Genomic DNA, 12630 nt, shown 5'->3' with positions numbered 1-12630 from the left:
TAAATTCTTCTGTGTCTGCCAATTCCTTTTGGTACAGTGACTCAGTATATTCTTTCCATCTTCTTTTAATACTTCCGGGATCATTTAACGTTCTGCCGAAAGCATCCTTGCTTATAGCAACTCGAGGTTTGAATTTGTTCTTCAGTTCCTTGAGCTTAAGAAATGCTGAGTGACTTCGGCCCTTTTGATTTTCTGACTCCAGCTCCTTGCACATTTCTTTTTAATATTTTACTTTTTCATCCCTTGCTGCCTTTTGAAATCTTCTATTCAACTCTTTAGTATTTTGAATGCTTCCTTGTGCTTTGGCTTCTCTGTGTGCCAGTGCAGTTTTCAGAGTCTCTTCTGAGTTGGACAATGGCCAAGGAGGATAGAAGGAGAATTGATGCCTTCGAGCTGTGCTGCTGGAGAAGAGTATTGAGGGTACCATGTACTGCTATGAAAACAAACAGATTCATCCTGGAAAGGGTTAAACCAGGTGGCTCCTTGGAGGCAAGGATTCTGAGGCTCCGTCTAACATACTTTGGACAAGTTGTAAGGAGGAACCGGTCCTTGGAGAAGGACATCATTCTTGGGAGGGTGGAGGGACAGCGCAGGAGGAGGGGAAGACCCTCTATGAGGTAGCTTTACTCAATGACTGGGATAATCAGGATGGGATTGCCAGAGACAGTGCGATTGGCACAGGACAGAGCAGAGTTTAGGGCTGTTGTACATGGGGTCACTAGGAGTCGCAAGCGACTCGACGGCACATAACAACAACAACAACAATATCACTTTGAGGACTAAAGATTAACTTATACCTGACCCAACCCGTGGTATTTTCCACCACCCCATGTTGTTTTTGTTTGGTGCCACAAAGTCAATTACAATTAGTATCGACCCTCTGAACAAAAGATCTGAAACTTGCCCTACGCTGTGCCAGCCTCATCATCTTTGATTTGCTCAAGTTCATCATATAATCACTTTGTCAATAGATCTAACTAAGGATCTTATCTTGGTTTTACAGACCCCCCCCCTTTCCAAGCATGATGTCCTTTCCAAGGACTGGCTGCTCCTGATAGCACACCCAAAAGATAGACACTGATGAAGGAAGATCAAAGAAAAATAGATACATTAAATTATGACACTGGCAAAAAATCTGGAATATAACATGGAGTGCCAGAAGAGCTAATGAACATGTCTTAGAAGGAGTACAGTTTGAAGGCTCTTCAGAAGCAAGGATGCGGACACTGTTTGTCTCATATACTCTGGACATGTGATCCAGAGGGGCCAGTCCTTGGAGAAGGACCTCATGCTTTATAAAGTAGAGGGCCAGGACAAACCAAAGAGAAGAAGACCTTCAATTATATGGCTTGAGATGAGAACTGCAATCATGGGCTCAAGCACAGTAATGCCTGTGAGGGTGACACAAAACCACACACCATTTCATTCTATCATGCACAGGGTCTCTATGAATCCAAATCAATCCAAGGACATCTATTAACAACAGCACTTATAACATTACCTGAGAAATGAATGGTCACTTAGATTAACTATTGTAATTCCCTTATATCTAGCTCTTCACTCCTGTTTTGAAGCTAGATGAGTTATTATTAAATAGAATTCTACTGCTGTTGAGTCAATTCTTTCTTGTAGCAATCCTCCATCAGGTATCTGAGGCTGTAAATCTTTACAAGAAAAGACTCCTTATCTTTCTCTAATGACTAGTAAGCTGATACATTAGGTACTACACTACCAAGACTCTAAATTAGATATAACACTTCTTGATTGGTATCATGGTGACAGCCTTTATAGACCCTTTAAGAATTAAGGTCTCTGGTCCTTCCCCTTCTGTGAAAAATCTCACCAACAGCTTCTCTGGCCCAAGTGGTATTTATGGCTATATTCAAACTGCAATTCAAGCTCAATGGTTTAGTTTTTCAGAGATAATGAGAGAGAGGTCTCCCTCAATAGCCTAGGCTGACTACCCTTGCTCCAGCATCCATAGCAAAGGAAAAGAGAGGAAGATTATGCATAAAATAAGACCTTATATAAAAGTAAACCATTTCTTCCTCAATTACATTCATCTTTATCTTCCTATTTTTATCCTATGCCTACATAGTGGTGGTGGTGTTGTGTTCCATGGAGTCAGAATTGACCTAGAGCTGACCCACCAGTGGGTCTTCAGAGGCAGTAAGTGGTATGGGAAGAGACTGTACATCTTTATCCCGAGGAGCAGCTGGTGGACTTGAACCACATGCCTTTGGGTAGGTAGCCTTGCTCCTTACCACTAGGCCATCAGAGCTCCCATGCACACATAAACCATGAGCAAAGTAGAACATTTATGGCACCTTTCTCTCCTCTCTCTCTCCTTTCTCCAGTCAGTTCAACTTAACTCTCACCTAGAATTTTGAGCAGTCTCAGCAGAAAGGGAAACCAGATGAAAAAACAGAGCTATCTCCCCTGACCATAAACTGTACCCAGCTCACTGTACCTGGGGCTGTCCTGGGAGCACCAGAAGCATCAGCAGTAGGTTGGTCAAAGGAGTTGAAGTAAGCTGCATCTTGTATCAGCTGCAGGAGTGCAGTGAATTCTTGAGTTTCTCTGGTGCTTTTATCCTAATTCCAGTGAAAAGAATTAACAAGGTGGGTCAGGTTGTGGCATTGGGAAGGGCTGAGGGCCTAAGAGGTCAAAGAAAGGGCGTGATATGGGGAAGGAGGGTTGTGAAAGATCTGGGCTTTGAAAGGGCAAGGCAAAGGAGTTTCTCTTCGTACTAACAGGGACTTTCTCAACCATCTTCCAGTTATGTTCTGCCCCTACCCATCTGGGTCCTCTTGTCCAAACAGATTAAAGAAAAACGAGACATCTTGTGGGGCTTTGAATTAGGTATCTTCTAAAAGGGATTAGAGTCTTTCTCTTAACACCAGGGAAGAAGACACTTTAAGGAAAATATAACCCTATTTACTCAGTATCAAAAAGAGAAGCCAGTTACTTATTCTTTGGGTGAAGGCCAACGATTACATCTAAGCTATTGCTTTGATAACACCACACTGATAATGCTGGCTTGTGTGTCAGAGACAGTAAGATTGGCACAGGACAGAGTAGGGTTTACGACTGTTGTACATAAGGTCTCTATGAGTCGCAGGTGACTCAACAGCACATAACAACCATGTTGTGTTATATATCCTTACTTGACTCTAGCAATTTTTACCTTCCCTATTGTCCCAAACACTCAAAATCTTCATCCCATCCCACAAGAGCAATGCTTCCCCTATTCACTCCACTGCCTATCCTCTAAGAAAGCCCTCTACCAATATCTTCCAACCAGCCACACGTGGGAATTAACCCTCCAGTTTCCTACCCTAGTTTAGAAATATGTGCAGAGAGATAAGATTTTAGTTCCTGAGTCCTAGATAAGGAACCACATTTTCTTCATATGCTTGTCCAGAACTGCTAATAGTGGACATCTGAACAGCAATCTCTTCTTCTTCCATCAATCATGAGAACCTTTCAGTCAGAGCAAAGTTTCAAATTCAACCAAGTGTCTAGGAAGATGGGAAGTTTTCTGGTAAGAACAAGTTTATATTGTTTTTCTTGAGATTTTTGGCTTCTGAAGTTTTGTAAACCATTTATCTTATTATATCCTTACATATTACTGAAACACCAGCTGCAAAAATTATAACACTACTACTGATTTCATTCTTTAAAATAATTAGCTTAATATATAACTAGTAGAGAATGACATATGAAGTCCACAATTCACATTCCAGGAGGAAATGCTAAGAGTTTAGCTGAACTCATGAAGCTAAGAAGACAGGCTAGGGATTTCTTGACAATCATAATGGAGTCACAAGGCAGTGAAACCAATTAACACAGGCTAATACACACACACACAAAAACAAAACAAAACAAAACAAAAACCCAACAAAGAAAACTATGTCAACTATGTCCTTTTATTGGATCAACCACAATTAATGCCTATGGTAATAGCAGTCAAGAAATCGAAAAAGGCCCTGCCCTGTCCAGTGAAGTCTCATACTTGGATGCACACCAGCTTCCCAAGAAGCTTGCAACCTTGACCCCACACTTGGCAACTGTAGCCACCTCTACACTCGACTCTGCTCTGGGACCGAGAGCCACAGGTCCTTGGGCCAAAGGGACAACACCAACACTCAGGATCTAGGCAAGACATCGCCCTCCCCAGGGAAATCATCCTGTTGTGCCAGGTGTGTGCCTTAACTGGAAAGCTCTAACAAATAGCATCCATAGGAATATAGACCTGGGTCAAAATGTCAGAGAGAGTAGTGAAGAGAGTTAGGGAATCAGGCGATACCACTCTGCAGATCAAGCCGGACTATGGCCTTCAGAAGAGAGAACTGAAATCGGAAAGCAACAAGCAACACCAGAGAAATTAAATGCAGAATAAGAGAGGCAGGAATAAAAGCAGTTGCCCCCATGCCACCCCACATCCAGCAAAATTTGTCACAGAACCAGAGAGGAAGGCCCACAGGAAGGGTAAGTTGCCCTTCCACTCCCTACTGGAGTGCTGAACTTCCCAACTGAAGCAAATCCTCTTGTAAGCCCAGGAACCTGAGATAAATTCAAGCAGGGTGAGTTACCCTTCCCTTTTTCTGAAGCAGCAGGCTCCTCAAACAAATTAGTCAGACCAATATCCTACCAGGCAAGAAAAACTCTATCACAGTAATGTCATGGAAGAAACAGACTACCTTAAAGTCTATACAACACCAAAACAAGATTGATTTCACCTCCAAAAAAGTAACAAAAATACAAGGGAGCTTTGGTGGCCTAATGGCAAGAAGCTGCATTGCAATCCTAGAGGTATGTCGTTCAAAATTCACCAGATACTCTGCTGGAGAAGGAAGGGCAATCTCCTCCTATACCAGTCAGATCTGATTTGAGTGTACACACATGAAAAATAAAATTTAAAAAAATTAAAAATTAATAAAAATATAGAATCAATGGATTTCCTGAAGCTGGAAAGTCTGATGGAACTTTCTGATACAGAATTCAAAAGTATAACAATCAAACATTTTCACTGGGTGAAAGAAAAACTCAAAGAATTGCAGGTTTCTACAAACAAAAGCCAAAAGGAACTTAAAAAATCAATTCAAAATAATATATATATTTTTTTAATGTGGTATTAGAAAGCATAGGGAAGGGGAGCTCTGGTGGCCTAGTGGCAAGAAGCTGCAACTACAATCCCAGAGGTGCACGGTTTGAATCCACCAGATGCTCTGCCGGGGAAGGAGGGGCAATCTCCTCCTGTACCAGTCAGATCTGATTTGACGGTACACGCACACAAAAATAATAATTAAAAAAAAAAAAGAAAGAAAGCATAGGGAAGTGGTTCAAATCCACCAAATGCTTTGCTGGAGAAGGAGGGGCAATCTCCTCCTGGGCCAGTTGAATCTGATTTGACTATATACAACAAGAAAAGGAAGGAAGGAAAGGAATCACAGAAAAACAAGAAACTGCAGCCCAGAATATTAAAACCAGCATCTCAGAATCTGTCAACATGTTGGAAGGACAAATAAGCAGTATTGGGAGGGGAGGGTAGAGGAGGGGAATGGAGCACAGAATCAGTGAAATAGAAGACAGATCTCTCAGCACTGATCTAATAAAACAAAAACAGAATAAAAAATGAAGAAAGCCTTAGAATAAAGTGGAACACAATTCAGAGGGGAAAATGGGCACATTATTGGAATCTCAGAAAAAAAAAGAAGCAAACAAAAGGCACTGAGAAAGTTGTGGAAGAGACACTAGAAGAAAAATTTCCAGGAATAATGAAGAATGAGAGAATATACATACAAGAAGCTGAGCAAAATTTATGTAGAACAAACCCCCCCAAAAAATCCCACCAAGACCTATCATAGTCAGAATCATATTTACCAGAATCAAAGACAAGAAGAAATTTCTAAAAGCATTTAGAGAAAAATGGAGAGTGATTTCTAAAGGAGAGTAAATAAGAGTAAATGCACACCCATGTTTATCATGGCTTTGTTCACAATAGCAAAGAACTGGAAACAACCTAAGTGTCCATTAACAAAAGAATGGATAGAGAAGTTGTGGTATGTTCACACATGGAATACTACACTGCATTGGAAAAACAAGGAACTCATGAAATATATTCAAAATGGGTGACCCTGGAAGACATTATTCTGAGTGAAATATCTCAGTCACAAAAGGACAAATATTGCATAGTGCCACTGTTGTAAAATGGGACTGACATCGGGGTTAGGGGGAGACTGAGAAAGATGGGATAAATTATGTATACCACATTGAAACAGGTGAGGGAAAGAACTGTTTAAAAGGTATATGTGATTAGGTATTATTGTCATGACTAGAGTCCAGAACAAAGGCTGCATAGTGGAGTGGACTTGGGGGGAGGGATTGTATAACAATGAAGGAATTTTTCCTTTATTTTTCAAAATAAAGGCTGCATAGTGGAATGACTTAGTGGGAAGGATTGTATAACAATGAAATAATTTTACTTTTCAAAGAGCAAACTAGGGGGAGGTTGGGTGGGGAGAAAAGTGCAACAATGAATGAATGAAAGTCCAAAGTCCAAGGAGACAAAATTAGTGAAGTGGAGAATTGACAATCTCTTCAATAAATGGTGTTGGAAAAAATTGGAAAACCATCTGCAGAAAATTTAAGCAAGACCCACACCTCACATCATACAAAAAAAACCAATGCAAGGTAGATCAGCAACACAGAAGTAGAAAAAAAGACTATAAAATTAATCAGAGAAAAGCTAGGAACAACTCTAGAATCCCTAACCCACAGCAAGAGCAGTCTTTTAAGCATAATGAAAAACCTACAACCAAGAAAGAATAAAATAGATTAATGGGAGTTTCTAAGAATCAAATCCCTATGCACATTAAAAAAAAAAAAAAAAACCAAACCCAAACTTCTCAAATAGGGTAAAAAGAGAAATTGAAAACTTGCAAAAAAATATTTAGCAATCATATATTTGATAAGGGACCCATGTCTAAAATTTATAGAATACTCCAGCACCTCAAGAAAAAGGTAAACAACTCAGTCACAAAATGGGCACAAGGCAAGAATAGACACTTCATGAAAGAAAACATTTAGATGACACACACATGAAGAAATGTTCAAAATCCCTATCACAAAGATTCAAATCAAAACAACTACGACATATTTGAGATATCAGATACCAGTAATAATAGAAAAGTTCAACAGGAAACAACAAATGCTGGCAAGATTGTGGAAAGATTGGAACTCTTATTCACTGCAGGTGGGAATATAAAATGGTATGGCCACTATGGAAAGTGGTCTGCTGCTTTCTCATAAAGTTGGTGATAGAAATCCATTTGACCCAGCAATTGCACTACTAGGAATATACCCTAAAGAAACCAGAGCCATGACTCAAATAGATGTGTACATGTCCACGTTTATTGCTGTGCTGTCCACAATAGCAGGGATGGAAGCAACCCAAGTGCCCATCTACAAATGAATGGATAGAAAAACTTTGGTACATTCCCACATTGGAATATTAAGCAGCATTGAAAAAATGATGATTTAGAAAAACACTATACAACATGGGGGATCCTGAAAGATACTATGCTTAGTGAAATATCCCAGTCACAAAAGGAAAAACAGAGCTGATATAAAACAGGACAGGGACAGGAGGGCTCGGGAGAGAATGAAGGGGAAAGAGTAGATAGATAATAAATATTGCACTAGAACAGACGAGGGGGGGGAAACTGCCCAGAAAAAAAAATATGACTAGGCATTGTATGTCTGACAACAATCTGGAACAAGGGGTGTACTATGAGGTGGGCTGGGGAGGAGGAGGAAGAAAATGTTCAGGGATGAAAAAAATAATAAATATTATTTTAATAAATCAAAATATATGTTGCATTGGGAAAATATTCTGTATAGGACTTCTCCAAAGAGCTAAGAGCAATGATATAAAGACTAAGATGTGTCAGCCAAACCATGGTATTTTCAATTGCTTCCTGTGCAAATGAAAATTGAACAGAGTGTAAGGATGACAGAAGAACAACAAACACCTTTTAATTGTGGTATTGTAGAGTAATACTTAATCCCATGGACTATCAAAGGAACAAATCTATTTTAGATAACATGCAACCAGAGTGCCCCTTAAGACAAAGATGGTGGAACTTTTCCTGACATATTTCACACATGTTGTTGGGAGGGAACAGTTCTTGAAAAAAGACATCATGGTGAGAAAGGTGGAAGGAAGGAAGGAAGGTTTTCAAGATGGTTATAAGCACAGTGATAGGAACAATGGGCTGAAATATATGAGAGATTGTGAAGCTGACTCAAGATAGAGCAAGGTTCAGATCTGTTGTTCATAGAATTGCTAAGTTGTAGTTGATTCAATGGCATCTAACAATAGCTACTATTCCCCAAAACAGTGTTGGTTTACATCTTCCCAGAAATACTTCAAAAGCAAATCAGCAGTTATACCCCTATGGAGCACAGTTTTCCTCTGGAACATTGGGTTGCCCTGAGTCAAAGTAATCTTCAAAGGTAACTGGTTTTCAAACTCGAACCTTTATATTACTTTGTAGATCCTTACATCTGTTCCTGCCCTGGGTTGGATCCATTCTCCATGACCTCATGGGACCTGGCTCTGCTGACATCCAGAGCAAAATCAGAGGTCAGGGAGGTATGAGAAGAGTGAGCTGGGAAAACTCCCCGAGTCAATATCCAGAGGAGTGTCACTCTAACACTTTGTAGAGGCAGGAGACGGGAGAATGAAAGGTGGGAGGTGAGTTAGAGCACAAGGTATGATGAGTGACATGGGAATTATTCATATAATTTTCATATTGCTCTAACGGCAACTGCCTCAGGGCACTGGTTGATAAAGCAGAAACCTCAGCATCTGAGTAAGTGAAGAAACAATGTAAAGGATCACAGTATTATCTGTTTCAATCCATCTCACAGCCAACAAACATCCCAACATCCAAGTACTAATCATCCAGGTCAGAAACCAGATCAGTTTCCATAACACGACAAAACAGAGCCACGTCTTTTATGTTCACATTGTGCTATTTGCTCACTTCTCCCCAGTCCCGACCTCTATCTTCAGCCCTTTAGCAAACATGATGGTCCTGCTCTATGTCAGACAATGTCCACAGGCCCCTCAGAGCCATCTTCCCATCATGAACCTGGCTCTGGATTTGTCAAACAGTGGAGGAAGGCAAGCTTTGGATGTCTAGCAGGTCGACAATAATCTCCTCGTCTGTCACTGTTGAGGTCAAATCTCTTCCACGTGTGTGTAATAAACCTACGGAGGTCAGCACAGAGTTAGAAAAAGTAGGAATAGACTGGGAACAGTCGACTCAGGCAGGCACTCTTTCCTGTAGTAGGAACAATGTCACTGCTGAGTGTGAAGCCACCGAGAGATGCATGATGGAGAGATCTCGGGCAGAGCTCTGCCCAAATATGTTTTGCAGTCTAGCTTGGCCATCTGAAGGCAGAGAGCAGAGAACGTTATGTATTCATTTATTCCTGTGTGGAGGCTCACTCAGGACCCACATTCCTCGTTGACCTTGACCAGCAGAGTCTGAGCAGGTGCCTGAGCCGCTGAGTGATCTGCTGGGTTCGCACACCATACACCACAGGATTGAGGGCTGGGGGGACCACCACATAGAGGTTAGCCAGGAGGATGTGAACATGACCAGGGACTGTGTGGTGGCCAAAGCGGTGGGCCAAGAAGGAGAAGAGGGCAGGTGTATAGAAGAGGATGATGACACTAGCATGAGCCACGCAGGTGCCCAGGACCTTGCGGCGGGCACCATGGGAAGGTAGCTGGCACACAGAACGGAGAATAAGGGCGTAGGAAGCACCTATGAGGCCAAGATCTAGGACTGGGGAAAGCAGTGTGGTGGCCAGGCCATACCAGATGTTGGGACGAGTGTCTCCACATGCCAGCCGAGCCACGCCCATGTGCTCACAGTAAGTGTGTGGCAGTGCCCGTCGTCCACAGTAAGGCAGTCTTTGGAGAAGGGCCACAGGGGGTGCCATGACACAAGCACCACGGGTCACGGCAGCTACAGCCACAATGCCCACCACACGCTGGGTCAGCAATGCAGCATAGCGTAGAGGTTGGCAAATGGCCACATAGCGGTCCACCGCCATGGCCAGCAGCACTGAGGACTCTGCAATAAAAGCCACGTGGGCAACAAAAAGCTGGGCCAGGCAGGCCCCAAAGGATATCTCACCAGACAGACCCCAAAGCACTGCCAATGCTTTTGGCACGGTGGATGTGGCAAGAATCAAGTCAGTAACTGCCAGAAGCCCCAGCAGCTGGTACATGGGTGACTGAAGTGCCTTGTCAGCTGCCACCAGGCCTAGCAGAAGGGCATTGCCTGCCAATGCTGTCATGTATAGCAGACACACAGGCACTGACAGCCAGGCATGCAGAGGCTCCAGTCCTGGCACTCCCAGCAAGACAAAGGACCCAGGCCCAGCGGGCCACACAGTATGGTTGAGAGCAGGCAGTGCAGGGTCCAGCTCCATCTCCTGGTCTCACCTGGCTCTGTGCCTGTAGGGCAGAAAAGATTCTGTGAGAGGCAACCCCAAACTCTCCTCAGTGAAGATAACATTCAAGGGTAAGGAGGCTGTGGCATTGGCTGAATTTCATCTCTGAGTTACGATAACTCCATTTATACTAGAGAAAAACTGTCTCAGAAGTTTTCAATGTTGATTTTTCAAAAGGAGATCACTAGGCTTTCCTTCCAAGGCCCCTCAGAGTGATCCCAAACCTCCAACTTAACAGTAATCACTTGCATGAAGCACATTGTTTATTTTGCCCAGGATCACATGAGTCAGAATCAATTTCACGGCAAATGATTTTTATCTTTGTGTCAGCCATTGTGCTAGAAATATAGGATATGTTGTTCTATAGATTCCACAATTGTCTTGTGGGCTTGTTATGATACATCTAAAAATTTGGTTTAAGAAGAGTTAAAAGATTTTCCCTAGGCTACACATCTGGTAAATAAAACACTGAAAATTTGAATTAAAAGCTATCTGACTAAAGATCATGCAGGGATCTCTGGTGGCTTATTATTATTGTTATTGTTAGGTCCGTTGAGTCAAGTACAAGTCATAGCGACCCTATGAACAACAGATCTGTGCTCCGTTGTATCCTCCACCATCCTCACACTTCCTTACACACAAGAGTCCATTGCAGCAGTCAATGGACTGTCAGTCCACCTGGTTGAGGGTCTTCCTCTCCTTCTCTGACCCTCTTCCTTACCACCATCATGTTCTTCTGCAAGGAATAGCCCCTCTGAGAAACATGACCAAAGTATGTGAGGCAAAGCCTCATCATCCTTGCCTCCAAAGAGCACTCAGGCTGCACACTCTCCAAGACTTAACTGTTTATTCTCATGCACGGGATGTTCCTTGCTCTTCTCCAACATCACAGCTCAGAGGTATCAATTCTTCTTGTCATTCTTATTCATTGTCCAGCTTGCAGATGCATAACAAGTGATAGGAAACACTATGGCCTGAATCAGACACACCTTAGTCCTCAAACTCATGATGCTATCTGGTGGCTTAGTGGTAAGGAATCATTTTGCCAACACAAAGGTTGTTGTGTTGTTGTTATGTGCCGTCAAGTCGCTTGCGACTCATAGAGACCCTATGTACAATGCAGGTTATATACCTGGATTTCACCTGATGGTATGCATAGGAATCAGATCGATTACATCTGGAAAGAACCTCTGGAGAAGCTCAATATCAGCTGTGAAAACTAGGCCAGGAGCTGATTGTCAAACAGACAACCAACTACTCATATGCAAATTGAAGCTGAAGCTGAGGGAAATTAAACCAAATCCGAGACAACCAAAATATGACTTTGAGTTTATCCCACCTGAATTTCAGAACCATCTCAGGAACAGGTTTGAGGCTTTGAACACAATATGAATCCACCAACTGCTCGTTAGGAGAAAGGTGGGCAGAAGGAGAATTGGTGCCTTTGAACTGTGGTGCTGGAGAAGAGTATTGAGAATAACATGGACTGCTAGGAAAACAAACAGATTCATCCTGGAAAGGGTTAAACTGGGTGGCTCTTTGGAGGCAAGGATTCTGAGGCTCCGTCTAACATACTTTGGACATGTCTGTGAGCGACCAAATTGAAAATAGCCACAATGACAGTGCAACTGGTTGCTGTGGTTGTTGTTAGGTGTCATCAAGTTGACCACAACTCATCGTGACCCGATAGATAATATATCTGAACCTTGACATATCATGCAGCATCTTCATGATCTCTGGTACATTCACGCCCCTTGTTACTCACTCTGTCAATGGTGACCAGGTTAAAATGGTAGTTGTGCAAAGAAGGAGGGTACTTAACTTGTCTAAGTAGATAAAGAAAAACCTAGAGACAGGATCCAGAGCTAGGGTGAAGGCTTCATGTTCCCCTAGAAGCTAATAGTATGTACTTAAACTCCATGAGAGAATATGGGATTCTCAGCTGATTCTGGAGACTGAAGTACCAGGGGCAAGTGGACGAGAAGAAAGTCTCTAACCCCAAGTGAAGCTATGATGCTGCCTGTGAAGCACCAGCCAATTCTGCAAACTATCTCCTATACCATCTCCTATAGAAAGCAGTCAAATAACTAGCCA

General features: G+C 42.3%; 2 protein-coding genes across 2 annotated transcripts in view; both read right to left on the bottom strand.

Annotated features, from left to right (window-relative positions):
* The window catches only part of LOC102872138 (olfactomedin-4-like), a 10092-nt gene extending 7553 nt beyond the window's left edge, over positions 1-2539 (bottom strand). The window contains exon 1 of the mRNA XM_006885655.1: positions 2471-2539. Coding sequence (XP_006885717.1) covers positions 2471-2539 — 69 coding nt within the window. The remainder of the gene's footprint in view (positions 1-2470) is intronic.
* A 6977-nt stretch (positions 2540-9516) lies between these two features.
* LOC102871732 (olfactory receptor 52D1-like) lies at positions 9517-10515 on the bottom strand. Its single transcript, XM_006885654.1, has one exon. It carries the CDS (start codon positions 10513-10515, stop codon positions 9517-9519), a length of 999 nt encoding a protein of 332 aa, XP_006885716.1.
* Between the last annotated feature and the right edge of the window lie 2115 nt (positions 10516-12630).

This window comes from Elephantulus edwardii, unplaced genomic scaffold (assembly GCF_000299155.1).
Source record: "Elephantulus edwardii isolate Elephantulus edwardi_28Jun2011 unplaced genomic scaffold, EleEdw1.0 scaffold00044, whole genome shotgun sequence".
NCBI classification, from domain to species: Eukaryota; Metazoa; Chordata; class Mammalia; order Macroscelidea; family Macroscelididae; genus Elephantulus; species Elephantulus edwardii.
Note: the sequence above shows the minus strand (reverse complement) of the source record. Positions and strands in the feature narration are given on the sequence as shown.

What these genes read in the sequence shown, in the direction of transcription:
- LOC102871732 (XM_006885654.1), bottom strand. Translation starts at nt 10,515, where the DNA reads ATGGAGCTGGACCCTGCACTGCCTGCTCTCAACCATACTGTGTGGCCC.